The sequence below is a fragment of the Capra hircus genome, chromosome 4 (assembly GCF_001704415.2).
Source record: "Capra hircus breed San Clemente chromosome 4, ASM170441v1, whole genome shotgun sequence".
NCBI lineage: Eukaryota > Metazoa > Chordata > Mammalia > Artiodactyla > Bovidae > Capra > Capra hircus.
The window spans coordinates 74066038-74093873 of NC_030811.1; the positions used below are offsets into that span (position 1 = coordinate 74066038).

At 34.2% G+C, this 27836-nt stretch overlaps 1 protein-coding gene across 4 annotated transcripts in view; it reads right to left on the reverse strand.

The window, feature by feature from the left end:
* The window catches only part of KMT2E (lysine methyltransferase 2E), a 92887-nt gene that overhangs the window by 59981 nt on the left and 5070 nt on the right, over positions 1-27836 (reverse strand). For 2 of the 4 annotated variants that reach the window (XM_018047247.1, XM_018047244.1), the window contains exon 2: positions 10298-10482. In XM_018047247.1, the coding sequence (XP_017902736.1) occupies positions 10298-10368 (71 nt within the window). In that variant the 5' untranslated portion in view covers positions 10369-10482. Of the gene's footprint in view, positions 1-10297; positions 10483-11249; positions 11367-13586; positions 13660-27836 lie in introns of those variants that run through there. The other 2 variants (XM_018047246.1, XM_018047245.1) reach the window with 2 other exon arrangements.

Sequence of the window (27836 nt, forward strand, 5' to 3'; positions counted from 1 at the left end):
GGAAAGAGTGATAGACTTTATTTTCTTGGGCTCCAAAATCACTGCAGATGGTGACTACAGCCATGAAATTAAAAGACACTAAAAAGTTGTTTAATGCTAATGTCTTTGCCGACAAAAGTCTGTATAATCAAAGCTATGGTTTTCCTAGTAGTTGTGTATGCATGTGAGAGTTGGACCATAAGGAAGGCTGAGTGCTGAAGAATTTATGCTTTTGAACTGTGGTGTTGGAGAAGGCTTCTGAGAGTCCCTTGGACTGCAAGGAGATCAAACCAGTCAATTATAAAGGAAATCAATCCTGAATATTCATTGGAAGGCCTGATGCTGAAGTTCCAATACTTTGGCCACCTGATGTGAAGAGCCGACTCATTAAAAAATTGACTCTGATGCTGGGAAAGATTGAAGGCAGGAAGAGAAGAGGATAAGATGATTGGATGGGATCACTGACTCTATGGACAGGAGTCTGAGTAAGTTCTGGGAGATGGTGAAGGACAGGGGAGCCTGGCATGCTACACAGTCCATGGTGTTGCCAAGAGTCAGACATGACTGAGCGACTAAACAACAATTTCTAGTTGTTACATGATATCCTGAACTTCTTTGAGTCGATTTTTCCATTTAAGACTGTTCAGAATTCTGAAAGAAACTTTTTATTTGACTATTTAGCCACACAAAGCTTGAGTCATCTTCAAGGGCTTGTTTTTGATTTATAGCACATTACTAAAGAGCTTCCAAAAAGAGAGCTTTACACAGACTCTACAGTTGAGAAAACAAAATTTTATTTTAAACTCCTACTCTTAACTGTGAGATTTGGGAACTTAATATTCATTGGTTTAAGATAATACGATTTAAATTTCCTAGTTAAAATCACTTAAAAAAATACCATCACTTGTTAAAATTTTCATACTGAAGAACTTTATACCCCTCCTCCTTTTGTATTCTGTCCCAAGGTCTTCTATCATGGTTAGTACTCAGTCACTCAAATAATGCAGCAAATTTCAATCTCTATCTTGTTGCTGCTTTAATTCTGCTAGTTTCCAGCTGCCTGAATTAGGCACTAACCAGAACTGTTAAACAATAACGAATCTGCCTGCAATGTGGGAGAACTGGGTTCCATTCCTGGGTCAGGAAGATTCCCTGGAGAAGAGCATGGCAACCCACTCCAGTATTCTTGGCTGGAGAATCCCATGGACAGAGGAGCCTGGTAGGCTACAGTTCATGGGGTTGCAAAGAGTTGGACATGACTGAGTGACTAACACTTTCACTTGAAATAGGCACTAACTGGAACTGTTACTTTAAAGAACTATACCATTCAACTTACTGAAATCACATTTTTTTTTTTCCTCATATAGGGACATTTTGTTCAATTCTATAGTCCCTTTTATCTGTCTACCATGAAGAGGCTATAAAAATTTTTAGCCTTAGTTCTACCTTTCCTACACAAATGAAATAGAATTAACTAAGATAATGAGCATTCAACAATCATTTGTATGTAGTAAGTTTCAGGGTTCACAAAGAGACCTTCAAGCCTTATGATTCATGTCTTACTACTGTTTCCAAACTTCTTCATCCTCTCAGACAGACACTTTGTTCTCATATCTCTTACCTTTTCCAGGTCCAATCACCTGGTAACCTTTACTATCTATCTCTATTTGCCCATTCTAGACAATTTACATCAGTTCAGTTGCTCAGTCGTGTCCGACTCTTCGCAACATAAGACAATGTACATAAATGGAATCATAAAATATTTATCATTTTATGTCTGTTTTATTTTACTTAGCATAACATTTTCAAGTTTCATCCACTTTATACCATGTTTCAGAATTCTGTTCTTTTTTATGGCTAATAGTCCATTGTATAGATGGGCCACATTTTGATTTGTCCATTCATCTGTTGATGGACACTTGAGATGTTACACCTTTTGTCTAACATAGACCTTTTGTCTAACACAGACCTTTTGTCTATTGCGAGTAATGCTGCTATGGATACTGGTATACAAATATCTGTTTTGAGCCTTTGATTTCAATTCTTTTTCTGGGTCATAAATTCTATTTAACATTTTGAGAAAGTACCAAACTGTTTCCCATTTTTTTTAATGCCTTAATCTCCTTTTTAAATTTTTCTTTTCCCTATCTCCTAAATGTTTGTTTTCTAGGTGTCGGTACTTTACACATTGGAGGTTTCACCCACTACTATAGTTTTCACCATTTCCTACGTGTTCACGACTTCCAAATCATCTTTAATCTAATTCTATTTCATTAGCTTCACCCAAATAGCTCTCCATATTACTAGACCTCTTAATTTAGATGTCTCATGACTATAAAGTAGATGTTTGTTGTAGAAAACCCTTTTTTACATCCCAGATTTTGGAATTTAAAATTAAATCAGGGACTTCCCTGGTGGTCCAGTGGCTAAGACTGGGCGCTTCCAATGCAGGGGGCGTGGGTTCAATGCCTGCCTGGGGAACTAAGATCCCACATGCTGTGCAGTGCAGCCAAAAAAAGAGAATTAAATTAAATTTAGAGCTGGAGCCAATCAACTTTTTCTGTGAAGAACCAGAGAGTAAATATATTCAGGACCTCAAACAATATGGTTTCTATTGCAACTTCTCACCTCTACTGTACCTGGAAAGCCAGAAAATATAATTAAACAAGTGGGCATGACTGAGTCTCAATAAAATCTTACTCACAAAAATCAAGCAGCAGGCTGGGTTTGGCTCAGTGATCCTAGTTTGCTGACTGCTTGTTTAGAGAAAGCAAATTTGGGGAAGGAACTGATTGTAATAGAGTACCATTTGGCTTTAGCAAGTGCTGCTAGTGTAATGGTATAATTTTCTTTGAAAATGTAACGTCAACTCAACAGGAATTTATTAATTTATTAATAAATAATTATTGAGGGTTTATTGTATATCAGCTACTGTTTTAGGTACTGGGAACACAATTCCATATCTAAAATCTAGCATTTACACTCAAATTGTTTTTCTCTTATAAAAATGGAAAAATGCCACTTTGTATTACAACCCTATTCTCCCACTTGCTCTCTGGACCTTATCCCTTCTCACCTTTTCAAGATCTGTACACTTTACTCTTGCCAGCAACTATCCCTTGTGTCTTACATCTTCAGTCTACCTCTATATTAGATCACTGCTGTCTTTATTTATTATTCCATTTAAAACTCCTGCCCCCTTTCATTTGTCATTTCTCTGTTCCTCTTTTTAGAAAACTCCTTGAAAGAGTCATTTGTGCTCAACATCAGGCTGCACAAGACCATGATAACTATCCATATTGTCAAACTAATTGGTAATTGTAGTTTATATAGACTTTTCAGCATGTGATGTAAATGTTCCCTTCCTAAAAAGATTTACCTTTGCTAGCTTTCTAGATACCACACTTAACTGGCCACTCTTTCTCATTTTTGCTTGATTTTCTTTTCTGCCCATAAATGTTTTCTCTTTCCCCCCGGCTCATCTTCTTTAAACAACTCTCCATCCAGTTGCTTAATCCAAAACCATAAAGTATCATTCTTGATTATTCATTTGCCCTCGCCCACCACATCTAATTCTTTGATCAATTCTGGCTCTTCTTCCAATATACATTTACAATCAGTACACTTCTCTCCCTAGTCCAAGTCTTTGTCATCTCTTGCCTGGACATTGCAGTAACACTATGAATGTACTGAATGCTGCTGAATTGTACAGTTAAAACTAGTTAAAACAGTAAACTTTATGTTATGTATATTTTACTATAATTTGTTAAAAGAAAGAAAGAAAACCACAAAAGGCTAGTTTCACTAAAGCCAAAGGTACAGAGAATCAAAAGTAATAAATCCTCCTGAGACAACAAACAATTTGAGGCCTGAAAACTATGCATTAGCTTCAACATGCCAGTAGCAGGGTAAAAGTAAAAGTCAATTTGTATGGAGCAGTTGGAAGAAGAGTGAAGGACGCAAGCATTCAAGCATCTGAATAGACTGACAATTGAGACAGTGCCCAAGGAACCAAAAGAATGACAAGCGGAGATAATACTGATACAGGGTCAAGATTTAATCTGAAATAGCCACTCTCAGAACCTACCTCTGACCCTGTGAGGTGATACTGGGTTTTAGAAAAGGTAAAATGCTGTTGCTAAGACTCATTTAGTGGAGCAGGTACAGCAAAGATGCAGTGGGGATGCTTTGCAAATGGCTTCAAGGGAGGGGTAGGTAGAATATGGATTTCTTTCCCTCAGATTGGAAGTACTTTTGTTCTGGCCTAGAATTAGTGGTAATAGATCTGCTTCTGCTGAGTCTATACAGGTGTAATGTGGAGGGCAATTCTTGGATTCCCAGACAATGCTGTCAGGAAGCAAGGGGTGGAGAAGCATTCGCTGAGTTCTGCTTGTTGTGACATTGAGTATAGTAGGACAGAACTATTCAGGGAAACAGTACCTGCTGCTCCTAAGTGATATTCAGGAACTGTTCTAGAAGGTATTTTAAATATCACATTGTTCAGCCTCCAGTATTCACACCAGGAGATTACTGATCTAAGTGCACAAACTGATTATCATTAAGTCACTGTGTATCCATGAGACATGAAACATAAGCTCTCTGGATTTCAGATTCCACATTTACAAAATCAAGTCTTAATTTTAAGTCACATGGCATTATAATAACAAAGCAAATACTAAAGCCTAGATCTCTTAGGTTGGTCTAATACTATTTCTGTCCTGTGAGATTTATCAGAGTGCTATTTTGTCTATGGATTAATGACCTAATGATGTAAACAGCTTTACCTCATTTCTGTATTACAAAATGGTACCATGTATTATTTTATTAGAGTTACATAAAGCCTGATTTCTGGTAACTCTAAATCTATACCACTTTAACTGTCATTACTTCATAAACTTTACAAACATGGAGAACAAATTTGGGCATTAAAATTTAAATTATTTATGTAACATTTCCATTCTTAAAAATGAAAAAGGTTATTTTCAAATGTGTTACAGTCCTAAATTACTGTTGAAAACTCAGAAAGCAGAACAACTACCATTTTGTTTGCAGTAATCTACCTGATGTTGCCACATTTTCCTGGAACCACTTTACAAATTTAAAATTGTATTTGTTTATACCAAAATATCCTTATTCTTTAAAAAGCCATCATAAATTATCATTCATTATATATTTTAGTGTAGACATTTAAGCAGTCAGGTGAATTGAAGATCTAAACAGAGAGAAATGCCAAACATAAAATCAAGAGAGGAATTTAGAGAAAAAGAATAGGCTAGAATGATTGATTAAATAAGCTCTGATTCCTCCTGAAACTGGACTTTTATGATTTCCTTCTTCCTCATCAAAATTTTAATTTCTTCCCTATATAAACCTTCAAAATACAGTTGTATTTTAATGAGAAGTTTATATGAGTATTTTAAGTGAAACTTCTAGTTTTTCTTTCAATGTTAAAACATTCAGTAACAGACACTTGGGTATCAGTAATTACACATGGATAGAACATGAATATAAAAGATATCCGTGAGTTCTCACTATGTTCCTTCAGATTTGTGATAAAAACATTTCTATCATTCTTGTTACACCTAACACTTTTTAAAGATATATTAAAATTAAACACATTACAATGGCATACAAGGAAAATTTTTAAATGGAGAGACTTGGTGTGACAACTGTCCTCAGTTTACCACATGTGACATTTTACTTCATTTAACTCAATTAACAAAACTTAGCTCTTTTGATCTATGTGGCAAATGGATCTGGAGCCAAGCACCTCTGGAATTGACTCTTTATTTTTTATTAACTAACTATGTGGCCTTAGGGAAGTCTCTTAATCTCCTGGAGGTGCATTTCTTTTGTAAAATGGGAATAATAGCTGCTTACACACTATGTAACAGACAAGAAAAAAAATTAGAGAAAAACTTTAAGTATAAAGCAAATGATAAATTTCAACAGTTCTAAACAATGCTAAGAACAGTATTTCAAAACATTCTTTTTAGTATTAAAACAAATCACATTTAAACAAAAGCACTTTTAAATTAGGATAAGCAAATTAACACCTTTAAGGTCAGCACAAAGTATTAGTTTCTTGACAAATAAAAAGCGTAAAGAAATCATGAATAGAAACATTAAATACTAGTGGAACACAAGTAAGAAGCTACTGAAAACATTTCATTATACATTAAACATTTTAGTATCTTTAATTACATAAATTCGGATTACAAGCAGCCAAATATTTCAACAAACTAATAATGAATTCTGTCAGCAGAGGGCTCTAGTGACACTGAGATAACCTAATATTAAATACTATAAACAAAATAAAAATGTACTGAATCTCAGAACTCTGGAGCCAAAAAGAGCCACATTAATACTTCAGGCCCTCTTTTTCAAATTAAGATATCAAAGTCTACAATAATTGTCTCAAGGGCTCACTGGTATATCAGTGGCAGAACGACACTGAAAACCTAGATATCTCCCTTTAGTACTCTCAGTCAACAGAGAGGCATTTACTGTATTCCCAGTTATAGCACCAAAAGCCCTCTTCCGAAGTAATTCACTTCCAAAGTAATTCACAAAGCAATGTAACTTAGATATGTCACATTTACTAATTTGTCTACCACATCCAAAAATACACATATTTATCCAAAATCTCATTATAAAGATTTCTAAAGGAATATTTGGTAGTAAAAATAATGTTAAAAGGAATAGAATGTTAGTAATCATGTTCCCAGTCTCTGAGAGGAAAAGTAATTTGGTTTTTCTGTTTTAAAAAGACTAGGAAAGAATCAGTTTAACACTTCCTATTTAATACCTCTTCCCACTTCTCAGCTCTAGAAGGGTTTCTAATCTTTGCTTCTTTAACCAATTTAGTAATTCAGATAGACTGCCTGACATAAAAGACAGAAGAAGCAGTAGAAGAGGTCAATTTATATAAATCAGGATAAAAACATACAGTTCTAATAAATGCTGAACTCTGGCTCAACTTTCCTATTTATCTACTGGTAACTGAGTCTAGGTTTTCTTTCACATACCTTATCTTCAAGCAGAGACCTGAAAATATCTTTATTATATGCAGTCATTGATTATAATAAATTTACTACCCCTAAAAGTAAAGCTACTACTTACGCAAACCATATATCAAAATAAATTACTAACGTTATATAAGTCATTTTTTGTAATAGTACTAGGAAAGAAGCTGTAATAGAAAATGCCTAAAATTAGCACATCAATAAGTTTTGCTTCTGCCATTTAACTGCTCTGTGACTCGTTTCCTCACCTAAAATTTGAAAATAATATCTGTCTCATAGTTACATCTTTACCTTTCTTATTCAAAAAGAAATAGATTGTTATGATCTCATAATTTTCATAACTAGCAGAGGTTTCACTGTTCTTTTCTCTTCTGAGATCCTACAGGTTGTAATTTAGCCTAGAATTTCTCTATCCAATACAACGGCCTCTAGACATATATGCTATAGAACACTTGAAATATGGCTAGTTTGAACTGAGAGGTTCTGGAAGTGTAAAACCAACTCGTGGCAAGGTAATGGGGAACAGGAAAAAACAAAATACAAGATCCCTAACTCTGCAGGAAAGGCAAGACAAACCCAAGATGTTTAAAAACTTAGTAATGAAAGGAAAACAAATAGGTAACAAAGACTAATGAGTTTTACTGCAGAGACGAGATAATCCAAGAAGAAATGTTACTGAGTATGGGAATACAGGACTAGAGTTTAGCAAGTCTGTTATTATAGATCCTGAATCAGACCTTCAATTTCCTATCTATAAAATGTGACAGAAAGCATGTATTCTATCTAGATGAAATCAAATTAGATGAACTGTAAGTGATTAAATAAATTCCCCTTTATAGTCTTAGAAATGAGTATAAATTTGGTTCAGTAAACTAATTCACTCAATAAACAATCAAGTATTTCCTAAACTTTATCGTAGTTTAATTTATTAGTGATATATTTTAGCCATATTTTTAAAAAATATAACTAATAGGGACTTCTCCGGTGTGTCCAGTGGCTAAGACTCCACACTCTCAACGCAGAGGTTCTGGGTTCAACACTGGTCAGGGAACTAGATCCCACATGCCACAACTAAAAGATGCCACAGACGTGGCTACTGAAGACCCTGTGTGCTGCAGCAAAAATCAAAGATCCCATGTACCACTATTAAGAGCCAATGCAGCCAAACAAACACATATATATAAAACTAATATATAATTAATAACATCATATAGCTACATGAGTAAAACAAAATTCAATACTTAAAAAATATATATTTTGGAATAATTGTGTAGCTGCACAGGACGTTAACAAAGAAACATATGGGGAAGTCCCACATGCCCTTTCCCCAGCATCTTGCATCAATACAAGTATAGTATCTTCTGATTACATATTTGAAATAAAAAGGAAATGTTAATTATATAAAAATTTCTTATGAAAATAGCTCTAAAAGCTTTATATATATATATAGTTTTTAAGTTTGAAAATTTAGCCACAAAAATTGATAGTTGTCTCATAGTAGAAATTGGTACCAGCTATACTTTTTGTGTCCACTGAGTAAGGGATACTATACCCAAGGGACACATACTTGTATGTGGAATAGAAAAAAATAATTTCCTAAAACAGAAATGTTCTTAAAAAAAAAATAGTTATTCTGTAATTACCTACAAGTTGATCATCTTCTAATAATAAAAATGACCATATTTGTACCAGGAAAGATTTGGCTCAATAATATAAATCATAATTATTCTATAAATACTCTCATAAATGCGTTTAATAAAGAACACAGGCAGAAAGCTCTCCCCTAAACTGCTGTCAATATATTATTCATTCTTTTTTAACTGTATAATTAATATGTGGCTTTTATTCTGTTTGTGAATTGCCTTACAGCATATATACTAAACATGTAAACAAGACAAAGGAGCATCTGACATTGTATGCTGGACTAATTCCTATTTCATACATACATACTTCATAAATTACATTTTGTAGTAAGTGCTTATGAGGCTAATTTTAAAAAACTGTCAAGGTGAATTTTTTAGGAAGTAAAAAATCTTTGATTATTACCAATAAATGCCAATAACTATTATCAGATATAGATTTGCATCTATCAGACGCACTAAGAAAAACTGGTACTTTAGTCTGGGACCCACTCGCCTGTCAAGTCCTGCTTCCAGGTTCTTTTTTCTTTGTTAGGAGTGTCCCTATCTGGGCAGAAGGAATGTCAATCAACAGTCACAAGAGTACCCTTGTTTGGGAATCCATTATTTTACAACAAAAATAACTTAAACATAGTACAAAAAAAAAAAAAAGAGGCATGTAAAAACTATAATAATCATATAGTTAAATGGACTATGTAGTATATTATAGGAATATTAGAGCGCACCCCTGAGTCTTTCCTAATGGCAGAAGCAGGTGTGGTGAAAACATTTCTAGACCATTTGAAATGCCAGCAAACGGAGAGTATCAACTGTTTTTTGTCCTTTCTACACACCAGTTTTAGGAGCCCTAAAAGAAAGAAATTTCTTTTTTTTTTTTTCAAAAAAGTTAAATTCAACTTTCTGGTCAATGAGTGTCCCATTTGGCACAATTCAACTATATACTCAATCAGAGAGCAAACATACATCTTTCTGTTCTTTAAGTATTCCAACACTGTTACATGGACCTTTTGAAATTTTCTAAAAACAATCAATTTTCATAGCAATAATTCAGTGTTAACATAGTGGTCTTTCAAAATAAAAATAAAAGAAAATCTATCCAACACAACTGTCAAGACCAAATAGTCTTAAAGGCAAGGTAAGAACCTTTCGCTAAATCCCTCAGAAATGGCTCCCACAAAAGCAAAAGGTGCCAAAACATTCATCTAGAAGGAAATACTCCCTTTTTCTTATTTAAAACTGGCTGGAATTTTATTTTTCAATTCAACTTAAAAAAAAGGGGCCAATTGTGTTTAAATGGACATTACAGTTTAAAAAGATTCAAATTGAAAACCAAATTAATTTTCCAATATAAACAAGACAGATTCACAATTTTAAAAAACAATAACCTATTATCTTAATACTTGCTGTCAATAATCAGCAAATGGAAGAGACAAAAAAGAATCAGAAAAAGAGAATTTTGGCTCAAAAGCTCTTTACAAAAGTAATTTTAGTTACAGGAATTTTTGCCTTTAAACTTCTGACATTTTACTTTAGCCAAGTATCTAAAATGAGAAAAATACAAATGCGAATCAAGAACTGCTTAGTTGTGCTAAAATAATTATATGAAGTATTTTACTCTTCCCTATCCAAAGTACCTATGATTTAAATACTTACTCTGAGCCTGCAGCCATTTCCAAGTATGACGTTTCTGCTGTATCAACCCCCAATGGGATCACTATGCTCATGACGTTCGCCTCTGGTAAATTCGATTACTATGGAGTCCTATGCATTGGTATCCAAAACACTGGGGCATGCCAGCCACAGTGCTCATTGCAAACATCTAAGTGCATCCACAAACCCTGTTTAAAAGAAAAGGGAACCAGAAGTTAACAATCATCTTCATATTCTCAGAAGCAGTCAACCTATAATAAAGGAATGTAAAATACATAAAGAAAGCATTCTTTATTACAATATCAGTATCAGTGCAATTTCCTCAGGCAGTCTCTATTTTGTTCATCTTTCTGGAATTAAGTAATGAGATTATGCTCAAAAGAAGTTTCTGAATCATAATCTTCCTCAGGGAATGAATTTAGGGTGCCATAAGTGGGATTACTAAGGCATATTGCTTAGTAAGGAACCAACAAATATTATTCATTTTGAAAAATGAAACAGAATTTCTTAAAGTACTTTCTAAAAATAAGTCTTCCTGGTTCAGTGAATGATCTAACAATAAACTAACAAACACTGAGTACTTACTGTGAACTAAGCACCACACTTACTGTGAACTAAGCTTTTACATGGATAATCTATTTAATCCTCACAACTCAAGTAGGGATCTCCATTTTACCGCCAAAGAATCCAAAAGTAACTATGGGTAAATAACATAACCAAAGTTGCTCAGTTTAAGGGATAAAACCAGAATTTGAAACAATTCTACTCTATTGTTTCTATATTTTAAAAAGCTATCTGTAATAAAATTGTTTTACAGTGGTTGTCACTTTCTGTTCTACATAAATACATGTATATTAAGGGAGTTTCTTTATTTCTCCAGTTTTCTTCCATGAGTTAATGATCCCTAATACAATTAGAAAACTAACATACTTGAATTATGTTTAAAGAAATTTACCATAGTAAAGAAAATTTATTCAGCTTCAATATCAATTTTTCCAATTTAAATTCATTGTGCATGCATGCTCAGTTGTGTCTGACCCTCTGCGATCCCATGAACTGTAGCCCACCAGGTTCTTCTGTCCGTGAGATTTTTCCAGCAAGAATACTGGAGTGGTTTGCCATTTCCTCCTCCAGGGGATCTTCCCAACCTGGGGATCAAACCCGCGTCTTCTGCATTGGTAGATGGATTCTTTACCACTGAGCCACCTGGGAAGCCCAAAACACCTGCTATATGTTCTATGTGTGAAATATCTACTTAAAATATTTCAGCAATGATATAATACAACTTGGAACAAAGCAGATAATCATAGAAACAAGAAAAACAGTCAAAACTGTCCCCCTCATGTTATACCTGAAATACTGAAGACAACTATTTCTTCAAATAGCAATTCTTTATTTACCCTTAATTTTTACAAGTAAGCTTGAGAATATCTACTCAGGTTAATTCCTGTTTCACAGATGATACAGATTGTGAGCTCATATTTTATGGGGAAAAAAATACCAAAATAGGGAAATAACGAGGTAACAGTGGTTTGAATTCTCCAAGAAAACCAGCCTTTACTTTTAAACTGTATATAACTGGGGAAGAGCAACTAGATTATAAGTTACAATAAAAATATACAGTAATAGGCAATTGCACTTGAAAGTTAAAAACGTAAACACTGGAACCTATCTCTAACACTTTAACAGTAGATGTGTGAGCTAGACAAGTAATTTAACCACTCTAAGCTTCAGGGTCTCTGTTTATAAAATGGGGATACATCCTCATACAGTTTCTGTGAAAAAAATGAAAAAATGACTATAAAGCATTTCATACACTGCATTATGCATATTTAGCAATCATTAAGTGGTAGTCACATAAGAGTTGCTCCTATTTCATAATCAAAAAACTATGTGGATTAAATTAAAACTCTCTAGCTCTCATTTAAAGAGATTCTTCTAATAGTTTTTAAAAATAAAGTATGTAATTATAGCTCACTGTTTGCTATGATTTTACAGTTTTCAACAAATTAAAATTATCCTCTAAAAACAACTGCCCTAATCTACTTTTCTGCACCTGGGACTGTTTTAGAGTTACTTCATAAAAAGCTATATTTATTAATATGCACAAAGCTACAAAATTATAAAATTTCTAAATGATAAAATGCAAGCAATATATAAATCAAATGTTGTATTATTTTGTATTTCTTTAAAATGCTGAAGACCTGGACCTAAGAACAATTACAATTAAAAAAATTACTCCTTGTTGGTAGCATCTAGTTGGTAGACACTTTCTTCAGCTCAGCTTATCTTTCGGCTCATAGGAAACCTTATCTTTTAGGTGTATGTTGCTAAATATATAGTTGTATGCTTTTTTTTTTCTCTTAAACCAGAGGCAGAAACTGGAAAACAGAAGTCAAATAATTACGTATTATTTTAGGTAACTGAGTAGTAGTTCCAATCTAAAACCGTCTATTTGAGCATGTATTTAATAACAGTACAGCCCATTTTTACATAAATATACAATCTTCAATATATAACACTATACTTGAGCTGTTTTTAAATAGCAGTGAAGAACATGCCAGAAAAATCTATTTCAGACAATAGCTTATATTTGTGTCATTACTGTCTCTCTCTCAAACCCTGCACAGTGCACAGAATGAAACAGGCACTCTACAAAGAACAGGTAAATGAATTAGAGCACCCAGGATGAAAATGCAGCTCTGGCCTCATTAATTAAATGAGTTGTCAACCTATGCAAGTAAGTGCTGTAAGAACAACCACATGACACTTTTTCCAGAAATGCACCTTTCTTCTAAAATCACAGAAGCTCACCCCCAGGATAAACACAGCATTACATCTGTAAAAGAACCACAGATGTTTGAGTTTGATTCAGCAGAGAAGATGATATCAGAATTTACTTACAAGAGGTCAGAAAGCAAGAGGTCATATCTTTTGAGATCATAAAAATGGCAAATATTTCACTTCATTATCAAAAACTACATAGCCAGAAAACTCACGCTGCTTAAAAATCCAGCTGGTACTTAAATCATAAACTCATTAGGGTCAAATCACTGTGTCTTCAAAAATAAGAAAAGACAAGACAATATAGTACACAGATGTAGAAGAGATGTGAGCTTATAACATGGGAACAACTAGAGAAAAACAATTCAACAATCGAAAAACTACCACAAAGGTTTCATATCTTATACGTGAATCAAAAACCTGGTTTACCCAACTGGCAAGTTAAATATATACGAAATATATTGAGAATAAATGGCGGCCATTAAAGAAATAATATAAAAGGAAATACCATGAGATGTCTGGTAAATCTGAGGTCCAAGAAAGAATACAGGTCTTCACAAAACCTGCTATCCAGAATAGACCTAGAAACCAAGTGAACATAGGAGTATTGAGCTATTTATTAATGGCATAAAAGTATATATAGTACTTCTAACATGGAACCTAAAACCAAAGGGATTCATAAAGACAGCAGCTAATTCTTAAAATGACAAATGTATTCTTCACTGTTTAATACAGATGAATGCAAACAGAAGCAAAGGAAACAATGCTAACTATCAAATCAAACTGGAAAGAAACTGAGAAGACAATATTACACAGAATTTCCTGGTAGTCCAGTGGTTAGGACGCTGTGCCATCACTGCTGAGGGCATGCACTCAATCCCTGGTCAGGGAACTACGATCCCGTGTATCACGGACAAAACAACAAAAACAAATGAGAACAAAAAAATGAAACAACCCCACAGATTCAGCACAGCAAAGGCACTGATACCAAAACAAAAACAAGCAAAACCATAAAGTAGGGAAAATGAGATAAAAGGCAAGAAGGAAAAAGAATTACATTAGAAATGTCTATCAGAAAAACAGGAAAACTGAGGCTGCAACCACATTTCAAGGGTTCAGGAAAAAAAAAAAAAAAAACCCACTGAAAAGATGAATATGATACCAAACAGGCAAAAAGGTTGAAAATAAGGAAAACTGTTTAGGGCCCAGCTCAATTTAACACAATCTCTTTGAGGAAAGCATCACTTATTATTATCTTTCAGTCCTTAATAAACACCTTACATACATAGAACTCAATAAACATGTAAAATTAGATCCATGTTGACACTTTGGACATGTAACACTAAGAGAATAAGTGGGTGAATTTTGGGCTCAATTACTAATAGAAAGGAAACAAACTTGCAAGAAATTATGAGGCCACATAACTGAGATTTCCTTATAAATCAGAAATTAAACTGTCTTCATTATTCATATAAGATTTTAATTTTATTTATATCTGTTGCTTAGATATAATAAAAAAAGAATACTAGTTGATCAAAATCTATTGCGAAGTTACTACCTATGAAACTCTGGGCACCTCATTTCACTATTGTAGGCTTCAACTATAAATGGAGGTAGGTTAGGCTGATGATCTTAGTTTAAATTTCAGTCTTAAGTACATTAACAGATAATTCCTGATAATCAAAATCTGATACATATCAGATTCTAAAAACCTACAAAAAAACTATATATTTCTCCAACTGGGTTAATGTATCAGCACAGTGCTCCACAAGCACTCAAATGTCCTGAAAACAGGTTATAATAATGATATAATGATACAAATGATGATAAATACTGAGTGTTTTCAATGCTTAATCCTCACAATGAGCCTATGGCATAGGTACATTTATTACCCCCATTTTACAGATAAGGCAGAGAGGTTAAACTTATCCAAAGTTCCACAGATAATAAATTAGAAGAATCAAGTTTTGAACCCTAATGGTGTGACTCTAGAACCTACACACTAGTTTCCCAGAAATTAAAATTTCCCAGATGACTGGTAAAATAAATAATCTAGAATTTACAGCTAGGAGAGAAACTGACAACTGCCTCTCTCAAAAAGAAGAGAAATTAAATAACTACATAAGTGCTTCACTGCAGAACATCTGGACTATACATTTATTCTGGCTCATTAAGTAACAGTTAACAAAACCTACTTAGCTCCCTCCTCCCCACAAACCTCATCTACTTCATAAACTTACACCTATCCCACAACAATGCATTAAAACACTATGAAATATCAGTAAAGATGCACAGGCTCAAAGCCTAAAATTTGTGCTTAAAAGAGTATTTCACTGACAGCACAAAGCATACACAAGAAGGATGAAAATATTCAAATTCCCTATTATTTTCAGGAACAAACACATGCCTTGCTAGTGGGTTGAAAAGGCAACCCAAAAGTTAAGGAAACCAGGACCCAAATCTGAGATTACTCCTGGTGCCTCAGTGGAAAAGAATCTGCCTGCAACCTGCTCCAGTAATCTTGCATGGGAAGAATGAAGAGAGGAGCCGGGTGGGCTACAGTCCATGGGGTCACAAAGAGTCAGACATGACTTAGTGACTAAACAGCAACAATGTATACATAAGTATACTCATTTCCTTATACAAAACTATATAAAGCAAAGACCACCTATCTAACCAATTGAATTTTAACTTGAGTCTCCTTTGATAACAATTTTGTTCCTAGAGATAAAAAATTTCATCAATTCAACTTGCACTGTGATAGTTTTGGCGCAAATAAACTCTTCATTTAGAAAAATCTTTCTTCTGGTAGTCAGGATTAATGCAAATGGACCTACTTGAAAAATGGAAACCTATATATAAAATTCAGTGTTCAAAAAGCACAGTTTCTGTTTCTATTTGAGAGTTCCACAGAGTTTCACTATATATTTTAGTACTAAATTTAGTATCAAATTAGCAATGCTTTAGTTTTCATATTCTGCCACTTATTAATAATGGTTACTTTTTCTCTTGAAGCATTAGCTTCTCATCTGAAAATAGAAATAATCACAGAACAAATTTCTGAATTGTTTCAAGGATTCTGTGTGACATTCAGTTAAGTATAAGGTATGATTACCAGATAATATTTCTAGGAATTAAATATTTAGGAAAAGTCTTTAAAAGATGAGTATTGGACCGTATGGCATATGCAGAAGCTAAAATATGATACAAATTATCTTATTTACAAAACAGAAACAGACTCACAAACATAAACAAATCTAGGGGAGATGGGAAAGGAATAAATTCGGAGTTTGGGATTAGCAGATACAACTTACTGTACATAAAATAGATAAACAACAGGATCCTACTGTATAGCACAGGGGACTATATTCAGTATCTTATAATAAACCATAATGATAATTTTTTAAAAAAGTATTGTAGAACAATTCTCAGCTATTATACTTGTAAAAGTCAATTAAAGAATTTTTTTTAATTAAAGAATTTTTTATTAAGAATTTCTGATCTAGAGTCCATTTTTGTCAGTAAAGGAGAAAGGATGCTTCTGGTAACGAACTGCAAATTTAGAGAATGTGACAGAAGTAGCTGCACTTAAAAAGCCATCAGCCAAACCTCTTTATTACAAACTCTAAACGTACTATTTCAATTATTTTCTTAAAATAAAAACCTGTACAGAGTAATGGTTAAAATAACTAAGTCATATGGCCCTTGAAATCCCTTTGTACAAAATTTTTGTCAAAACAAGATTGGCTTTAATAAGATTAAATTCTTTAAAGAATAAGCCAATACCAGCCCTCATGATACTTCCCAACAAGCACCAGACCACCCCTATAGTTAAGAAAGGGGCACTTTTTCAAATCAGCTAATATTTGGCAGTACTCCAGGACAGCTTACCTTGCAACCCAGTTTACCTTATCTTTAGCCCACTAGAGATGCGAAGAGCTCAAAAACAAAACAAAACACAGCAACATGAATACAAAGAGTGAGCCCTAATGTAAATTTTAATTGTTAATGATGTGCCAGGAGAAGGAAATGGCACTCCACTCCAGTACTCTTGCCTGGAGAATCCCATGGAGGGAGAAGCCTGGTAGGCTACAGTCCATGGGGTCGCAGAGTCGGACACGACTGAGCGACTTACCTTACCTTACCTTAGCGTTGGTTCACAGAACGTAACAAATATACTATAATGATGAGAAATGTTGATAGTGAATATGATATACTGAACTATCTGTCTGGGGTACGACTCTTTCGAACAGGGTCTGGAGAAGCTATTCTAAACACCAATTCTTCAACCTGTCAAACTACTGCTATACTCCTCTATTAGCACCCTAAAACAACCTTGAATTAAAATAATTTCAATACTATCCAGTTTTTTAATGCATGCTATTACTTTAAAAGTGTTCATCATTCCTTAAAGTGTTGGATATCGCTAAACTCTAATGTAAAATCTAGCCTTTATGCAATTCAGTGATTAGCATCTGGTTAGAGTCTCCGGGTATAAATGTACAACTTCTGTTTCCTACACACACACAAACTATTCTCAGAATGAGTTTAGTCTTTGTTCATACTCCAGTATGTAAGTAACAAAAGTATTTCATTCTAAACTGTTACCTAATTCCAATTTCTACTTGCCATGTGGCCCACGACTATATATCTTAGAATGTACTGCTTGATATACAAACACAAAAGAAAAATAAATCTTCAAATTTAAGAATCACATCTTCCCAATTCCTTAATATCTTACTTTTATGTACAAAAGTAATGAGTACTATACTCATTACCACATGCTTCAATGGGTTCTAAACCTTCCTTCAGTTAGGGAAAAAAAGTATTGTTATTTACAACAGTAATTTTAAAACTGTGCTCCCAATAGTCCTAACAGAGCTGAGGACTGAGATAATAAAAGAAAACAGGGAAGCAAACAAAAGAAAATGAGAGACAATATGTTCTGTAGATTTAAAAGAAAAAGTCTGAAGCTGTATGTTTTATGTGGTAGCTACGAAATGGGAAAATAACATTAACACTACTTAGCAATATAAAGGAATGAACTACAGACACATGCAACAACTTGGATGAATCTCAAAGAAACTGTGCTGATTAAAAAGTCAACCCCCAAAATGTCACACATACTGTATAATTTCATTTAACATTCTTGAATGACAAATTATAGAAATGGAGAACAGACTAGTGTGGCATTAATACTAAGAGAGTAACACCAGGGATCCTTGCAGTGATAAAACTTCTGTATCTTAACTGTGGTGGAGATAGGAATCTACCTGTGATAAAAATGAAAAGAACTATACACACACACAAGGACAAGTAAAATGGGATATCTGAACATAATGTGTGAATCAATGTCAATATGGTGCTCATACTGAAACCAGGGAAAAGACACACCGAATTTGTTATTTCTTACAACTGCATGTCAATCTACAATCACCTCAAAATTTAAAAATTTTAAAGTGACGTTAAAATTGTGACCTTCAATTTTTGAGTACTGATAGAAACTTTCCTGCAAATACATAAAATCTTACACAAAAATCTAATCATCTATTTTTATTCTAGGATAAAAGACAGTTTTAATCTCCTATGCTTTTCCCAATGATTGCCAGCATCAACTTCAAGTGTTGTGTCAAGGAGGCTACAGCCACATAAAAATGGGAAGTGGCCACAGTGATTAATGATACTTGCTAATGGGCACAGCAAACATTTTTACTTCATTATCTGCTAAGTCTGTGGTTAAATAGAGTGGCAGGGAAATGTCCCTGCCTGCACATCCTCCCACCTACCAGTTAAGTTTCATTAAAAACCTAAGAATTCCTGGAGAATAGTTTGAAAATCATTAGCTAAAAGGAAATACTAACTTCAACATGTGACATGAAAAACTTATTTCATTGGTGAATTCTCTTATTCAAAGGCAAAAAACAAAAGCACTCATAAAAAAGTAGTATTAAGGTATAACAACTAAAAATCAAAATAAACAATACAAATCCTGCATTTATCTTTAGTCTCTCAACCTATACAGACTATCAAGCAGGTTCATCCTCGCTTTTTTAGCCTACAAAAAGTATGTCATCAGGAAAGGGCATATTTTTGACTGAAACAAAGTTGGCAATAATTTTATTTTCTCATTCTTTATCCTACTCTCAAGCAAAACAATGGTTCTCACTCTTCATGATGAACTAAGTATTCCTTCTATCACTATTTTCAGTCATATATTTTAGACTGAATTGAATCCTCTCATTTCCCTATATAAAAACAATGTGCATCAAATCTAATTAACAGGATTTGAACAAACCTTTCTGATCCTACTGTCCACATTTTACTCTATTAGACTAGGTTGGCAGAATAATTTTCTAAGTAGTTGCTCTTCTTATTCTGACTTGACCTTTAAACCAGTGATTCTCAAACACAGATCCACAAAGTGCCCCTTTTCATACACATGGAATTAGGAGTTGAAAATAACAAGATTTGTAGGCCTCACCCCAGAGATTCTGATTAAGTCTGGATGTGATCTTAAAATATATATATATATATATATATATAAAGGATCTGCTTCAGTGCTCTATTTTAGAACACTTGCTTAAACACTAAATATACTTCAAAGCCCACTCTAGTTTCCTAATTTTGCCCTCTTTAAAAAAGCATTTTAAAAAAAGCATAATAGCTCACAGTAATAACTGGTTCCTAATCTTGGCATTATGAGGTTATCTTGTTCCATTCTAATATTCCAATATATAAATCCACTGATTATGCCAGTCTTTTTGTGATTGTTGCCATATCCTTGCTCATTCTCCTTCATTCCCCTGTATTTATATCCATCCCACCCAATAATAAAAATATTATTAAACCTTCCAGGATCCTTTAAGTACCAATGCTTCCTTGAAGTCTCAACTTTCCAACTTTGACATCTCTGCCACAACCTAGCTTTAAGTTTGTCAGCAGATCAACCTCCTGATCACTGTTTTCCTTATCTGTAAACAATAATGTGCCTAGGTTAACTCAAAAAACTGTTACAGCTATAAGGCCCCTTACACACTAATCTCTTCCCTTCTTAACTTCCCAAAGAATATATTACTTACATTTTTTAACCACTGGTTTATATTCTGACACACTTTTAAGTGTTAGATATACAGATTATCTACTTCACTCTATAGCAAGAACTGAGATATTTATATCTGAGAGAGGGATCTAGCTCTCAAAGCTTAGAACAAAGTGGCTAGGACATCACCTAAGCTATTCTTTCTTTAAAAAAGAAAATCTATTTTTAAGTTTCTGGCTGTGCTGGGTCTTTGTTGCTGTGCGGGCTCTTCTCTAGTCATGCATGCGGGCTTCTCACTGCAATGGGTTCTCTTGTTGGGGAGCATGGGCTCTAGGGCACTCAGGCTTCAGTAGCTGCAGTGCATGGGCTCAGAAGCTGCAGCTCCCGGGCTCTAGAGTACAGGCTTAGCAGTTGTGGCACTCAGCCTTAGCAGTTGTGGCACTCAGCCTTAGTTGCTCCGTGGGAGCTTCCCGGACCAGGGATCAAACCTGTCTCCTGCCTTGGCAGGCAGATTCTTATCCACTGAGCCACCAGGGAAGTACCACCTAAGTTATTCTTATTTAAATCACATTTTCTTTAACACATTTAATCCTTTCCTCCCCTTTTAGATGAACATATCTTAACAAACAAAAAATCTGCCATTGAAGAATGTTAGTGATTGATTTCCTTCTGGAAACTTTTTTTTTTTTTTTGGTTTTTTAATTGCTTCTTTTTTCTTTATTACTCGAAACTGTGGTTGTCCTTTAAGGTTCAATCTTCCCCATTATTAGTCTCCAATCTTGGATTTAACCATTCATTTCTGATTCCCTATTCCTAGCCATCTACAGGTTGTATATTAATTCAAATACCTGCCATCACTGCAAAAACCAAACTTTCTAACAGAATCTTTTCACATTATCTTCTTCCATTCTATTCTTTTTATTAGTACTCTATTCTTCCAGTTCTATTTTTAATCCTTTTCTCTAGTCAATTTAGTCACCCAGTCTTTTGTGTCTCCCCAGTATTTCAGATTCTCTTTCTCAATTTTCATGCCCACCTCCCCCAATCATCGTCATCATCTGAATAGTTTCCAACAATCAACAACCCTTACAGCTTATCACCATCGAGTTGAGTACTTTGTCTCCAAACAATAGAAGAAATCTCCAGTGTTAAGCGTTTCCCCTCTCCACATCATGGCAACTATTCTGTTATTTCAAAACATAATAAATATAAATGCATTCATTCACTTAACATACTTATTGAGCATATATATTTTCTCAGTACTATTCAATGTGCTGGGGAATGAGTAGTGTATAAAATTAAGTTGCCCTTGACACACCTGAAATGAGTTATGACAATCTAATATAATCAAGGGTATCTTAAGAGTAGTTTTCTCAAGTAACTGCCTTGGATTAATAATTTGTATATTCTCATTACCTTGTCAAGAATTAGTCTTTTTTTAAGGATTATTGGAAAGCTATGATGATTTTCAAATGACTTAAAATTCTTGATCACTCTAGCCCTGTGACCCTCAGTCTCTCTAGGTCTCTCATGAAAAATGGGTGAAAGATCAACACTGCAGAGTTGATGCACAGAGAAAAGAAGATACATAAATACTCTGTAGATACTCATTTATGGACATTAGTGTTGTGCCTCTTAGAATTAAAGCCATGAAGTTTATATTTTCCAATTCAACGATAATTTAATTACTTTCAGTCAAAATTCTATTGAGTATCAAGGCCACTAAAATTGTGAAAACACACATGAAAGAACAAATGATGGGACTTCCCGGGGGTCCAGTGGCTAAGAATCTGACTACCAATACAAGGGACAGGTATTTAATCCCTGGTCTGGGAAGATTCCACATGCTGCGGAGCAACTAAATCCATGTGCTACAACTACTGATGCCCGCATGCCCTGGCACCCATGCTCTGCAATGAGAAGCCACTGCTATGAGAAGCCCACTTATTGCAACAGAGTAGCCCCCACTTGCTGGAACTAGAGAAAGCCTGCATGCAACAATGAAGACCCAGTGCAGCCAAAAATAAATTTAAAAAAAAATTTTAAAGATCAAATTGATAAAAATAAATAAATGGTGAAAGAAAATAAATACATGGTGAAAGAGTTTAAAATATTTACTATCAAAATCTTAAGTATAAAGTAAGAGTACTTTTGGGACTTACCTGGTAGTCCAGTGGCTAAGAATCTGCCTTCCAATGCAGGGGACTTGGGTTTGATCCCTCATCGGGAAAATAAGATCCCACATGTCACGGGCAACTAAGCCCACATGCAGCAAATATTGAGACCAAGCTCCATAACCAGAGAGCACCTGCATGCCGCAATGAAAGACCCCATGCCACAACTAAGACCAGATGCCGGCCAAATAAGCACATTTTTAAAAATAAGAGTACCTTAACTTCTAAGTATTTAACAACCTACAAAGCCAGCAAGAGAATGAATTTTAAAAAGGGAAAATACTTTCCATATTTAAACTGTTTACTTTTATGGAATTTTTCCCAGTCTTTTGATTCCAGAGCTTACAGTATTCAAAGATCAACTTCCTCTTCATACTTTAATACAAAAACAAGATCTAGAAATGGAAGACTAGCATATTACTAGACAGCTGAAGCTCAAGAGAAAAAGTCAATGCATTTTACCCTCAAAAATGAATCATGACACTAACAGATCTGAATCTCTATCAGAAAAGCTTTTAGAGGCATATACTCACTGAGAAATTTTACAGTAAAGAGAAAAAAAAATCAAGAACAAAGTTGGTAGATATGAGTGCTACAGTGACTAGTATTATTTGCTAAAATACAGGCTACGTCCACTTTTACTTTCAAATTTCACTGTAAAGATCTTTATGGAAAAGATTACATATAAACAAAAAATAATCCACATGTACTGAGCTGATCAGCCACTCTTACAAAAGTCATCTGAACATGGAGAAAGAAATTACTATGTAAAGTCGAGGACTGAACTAGAAATATTTTTCCCCAAATCCATAATGAACCACTTACTTTAGTACATAAGGAGCTTCTTTTAAGTGATAGTTTAGGCTATATGTATCAGCAGAATGTCTTTTAAATTCTCCATCACTCTAGATTAAATATCACACAGGCTGAAATCTGAAAACCATACAAACTGATCCCACGGACATTAGCCAACACAATCATCAGTTACTTTCAATAGGAAATATGTACAAGATGAGCAAGCCAAACTTAGTAGCTACCACAATGCTTCCATACAGAGGGCATTCAACTCTTTGCCGTTAAATGAATCTAGTTTATAATATTATCAGAGATAGAAAGGTCCTTAAAAAAAAAGTACAATTTAAATCTCACAAGATAACAAGGGCTCTTGGATCTTAACATGTTAGTGTATCTGTTACATTCCAGAATCTGTCATTTCATTTAGGAAGGGTCCTATAAACCCCACTGGACAAACCAGGGTCTAATTCTGAAAGAACATTTTTAGATCTCCAAGATACTAAGTAAAAAAAGAAAGTTACAGAACACTGTAGATCCATCCTCTTTTTGGATTAAATATAGAGAAATATAGATTTATATATAAAAAAGTGTGCTGTGCTTAATTAGTTGCTCAAGTCATGTCTGACTCTGTGACCCCATGAACTGCAGTCTACCAGGCTCCTCTGTCCATAGTGATTCTCTGGGCAAGAATTCTGGAGTGGGTTGCCATGCCCTCCTTTAAGGGGACTTCCCAACCCAGGACTGAAACCCAGGTCTCTCACACAACAGGCAGACTCTTTACCAAGCGAGCCATCAGGGAAGCCCAAGAGTACTGGAGTGTGTAGCCTATCCCTTCTCCAGGGGATCTTCCCTACCCAGGAATCGAACTGGGTCTCCTACATTGCAGGCAGATTCTTTACCAGCTGAGCTACCAGGGAAACCTAGGGACTAGAAATTCATGAGTTCAAAGTCCATCATTTAACACAGAGAATAATGAAAGTAATGCGTTATCCATGGTTTTTGGTTTTAGATTATTCCAAGGTAAGAAATCACCTAGACACTTATGGAGCAATGTGAATGCAGACTTCCTTCTAGATTTGTATTATTTTTTCCCATAATCTTTTGTCTTACCAATACCTAACTTGACAATTTTCTTCAGCAATTAATTTGCCTTTATCAAGTTTTCCAAAGCATTTAACTAAGGTTTCGTCTAAACAATTCTCTCTTCACATTCACTTATCTGATTCATGTAATATCTAACTAATATAAGCACAATACAATAAGCACTCCATGTAAACAATACACGTGGGCCCTGGGCCACAGTAAGACTATTTAAAGAAAAGATCTCACACATTAATTCTAACGCTAGATTAACTTTAGTCAACATGGTGATATTTTACATGTATTCAATGGGGATTTGGGCCTAAAAGAAAATCTTCTAATTCATCATGGGACTTGTTTTTGCACCTTTTCACTCTATACTTTCTTAAAAACAATAGGATAAGATTTGGTAATGCTACAAATAAATATTCTCTTAACGCAGTTGTATACAATTGACTCAAGTTTTAAATCAACAAAGTACCTCTAAAATGCTTCAAATCCACTGTATCATTTTATTAATTCTCACTATTCTGAAATATGATCACCTTAATTTTCTCAGAAGGGAATTTTAAGTTTTATAGAATTAAATCCCCACTCTGCAAATGTTTACAACACTTTCCTTCTCCTAATCTCTCTGAAAATTTCCAAAGCAAGTAATAGTTTTCATTCAGTATGTTATCCAGGACCTGAATCAGTGTAACATTCAAATTATCATCCAAATTCATTACCAAGATTTTGCTATCACTGAAAGGAAATATGCCAAGTTGATAAAAGTGTCATCAAAATGTAATCAAAGTATAAATGTGTGTTTTTTGTTTCTTGTCCCTCTCTTGCTCTTCTGAACTTTTTGAGGAGTTCGTATTTCTTTCACTGCAAGGTTCCAAAGATCATACACTGCTTTGTCCTAAGAGCTGTAGATGTCTGATGCTCTGCTGTATTACTACCTTACCATTGCCTTTAAAAAAAATTCTGGCTTGTATATATGTAAAAGAAGAACCTGTCTCAATGTTTTCAGGAAAAAAAATACTTGTAAAAAATTACATGAAGGAAGAATTTTTAAATGGAGGGAAAAAAAAAGCACAATTAAAATAAGTATTTTCAGCCTTGCCCTAGAAATCAAATTGCTAGCATTAGGAGCAAATCATAAACTGTTACTCAAGGTTCATATAACAATAACTCTAAAAATTAAATGAGGACATGGAACTACACCATTTTTTTAAAAAAACTACCAATCTAGTTACTTAATTTTTATGTTCTGAATTTAAAATTTGACCAGATTCGAGAAACTATTTTAAATCCCATTTGTATGGAAAACTGTGCAGGAATACTATCAATACTATCAAAATTATCTGTACTTTTCTTCCTTAAAATTAATTTATTGTTGTGATTATGAAAGCAAATCATATGCATTACAGAAAAACCAAAAAGGAAAACTCCCATAATGCCAATTACCTGGAAACAAACCACAAATTAAAAACCTTGGTAAATGTGCAGTCACCAGAGTAAAAACTTACTCAGGCAAGAATCATCAATAGATGCTAAATCTAGGAGAGGAAAGTCTGATGAGGAACAAAATATTTACACAATCTCAAAATATCTCTTTACAAATTACTTAATAATGGCAAAATGAGAAACAATTTACTATAAAATGGAGAAACTACTTAATACCTTAGCAAGCAATCAAAATGAACATACTGGTAATGGGTAAACAAACATCAAGTACCTCCAGATAATATAAACAAACAAACACAACACTTATTACTTACCCAGTATTCCAGCCAAAAATGCAAAATCTGAATTTAATTATGAAGAATCCTTAGATAAACCCAAATTGAGGGGAACTGGATAAATAACTAGCCTGCCGACGTCATCACAAAAGAAAGACTGAGGAACTCTTCCAGACTATTGGAGTCTAAAGAGACCTAAGAACTAAATGCAATCTATGATCCTGGATTGGCTATTGTATCAGAAAAAAAAAAAAAAGAAAGAAAAATACTAATAAACGGCATAATTTGAACCACTGATGAAAATGGAATATGGCCAATAAGTTAAAGTATCACATCTCTGCTAATTTTCCTGAATTTAACACTCTGGTTACCTAAGAAGGGATGCTTGTTCTTAGGACATGCTCTAACAGGGCACAAAGTATAAATATACCCCCAAATGTTTCAAAAACTTTTTTAAACATGTACAGAGAGAACAATATAGTATATAGTGAAAAAATGTTAAAAATGAGGGGATCTGGATGAAGGATATAAGGGCAAGTTTCATACCATTCATGTAACTTGCCTGTAAATTTGACATTATTACGAATTAAAACAAAAATGAAAACCCTGGTTTTCCTGGGGAAATTGGTCAACATACACATACATATTTATTTACATGCAATATAGCATTTTTAAATTAAGAAACAAAATCATCAGTTTGATAATACTTAGTTTTAGAAATCTTCCCAGATACATCTGGGTATCTGGGGGAAAGGCAATTATTTTCAGATGAATTAGAGGTGTTTTTCTCTTGCCCTCCATCCAAGGAAACTATTCCCCACCCTACCCCCTACACACAAACCATAAAAACTCAAACCACTACCATCTCCTTTATCAGTCACAGCTAATTAAAGGGATCAAGATGGAGAATACTGGCTCTCTGACACGTTGCCAATTCTTGTGAGGCCCAACTGCACTTTCTTCAAATAAGTTCTGTGAGATTTCCCTACAGCCTTATAACAAATCTAGCTAGCTGGAGCTGATTTCTGTTCCTTGCATCCTAAACAAATCCTAAAACAGTAGGCTTTTGAGAAGTAGAAATAAATGGAACAAGGAAACAGTCTCAAATTAATCTTTTGTCTGTGGTTCAAAAATAGTGTTTAGGTGGAAGTTTAAAGCTAAGATGTAATAAGGCCCTGTCAAATTCAACCAATTATGCAGCTTCATTTAAGGAGAAATGCCAACAATTCCAAAAGAAACAATCTTACTTTCAAACTTACTTTCTCAAGAAGAGTTACTATGTATCAGACTAACCTCAGACCTGCCCCCAACCCCATCAATTTATGGCTACTGAGGCAGTCCTAACCATTCAAATATCTCACATCAAGAGTCTTTTACCACAAGATTAAAGATGAAATGAGCTTTCAAATTCTAGAAAGTTGCCTCTCTTTAAGTGACATACAAAATACGAGGAATACAAAAGATCTCTGTAAAATCAAAAATAGAAACTATCACCTCATTAATCTGCCGGGGGGAGGGGGGTGGGGGGGGTGAGAGGGGAATATTAGAAGGGTGTATCTTTCTCATGTAAGTCTCCTGACAGACCAAACAGTAAGAAAAATGTAAAACATATTATTAAACTTATTTAACTCTAAAGTTTAAATTATTTTAATTTATCATAGTAAATTCTATTAAAGCCTTTAAATAAAAATTATGTTTTAAATACCTTTTGAGAATAAAAATCAACATAAATCTTTAAGTGCTTTTTTTTTTTTAAATTTCTGGTCTCAGACAAAATGTTAGATAACTATGTAAACTTGAAATTATAAATACCACAATCCAAAACTAACTCAATCCCACTGTTATATTATACACTTAGCTTCTGCCACAGGCTCAGACCTTAAATGCTGCACCCATGTTGGTTATAACACAGGTATGATTACTCAATATTATCTTTCTCAATA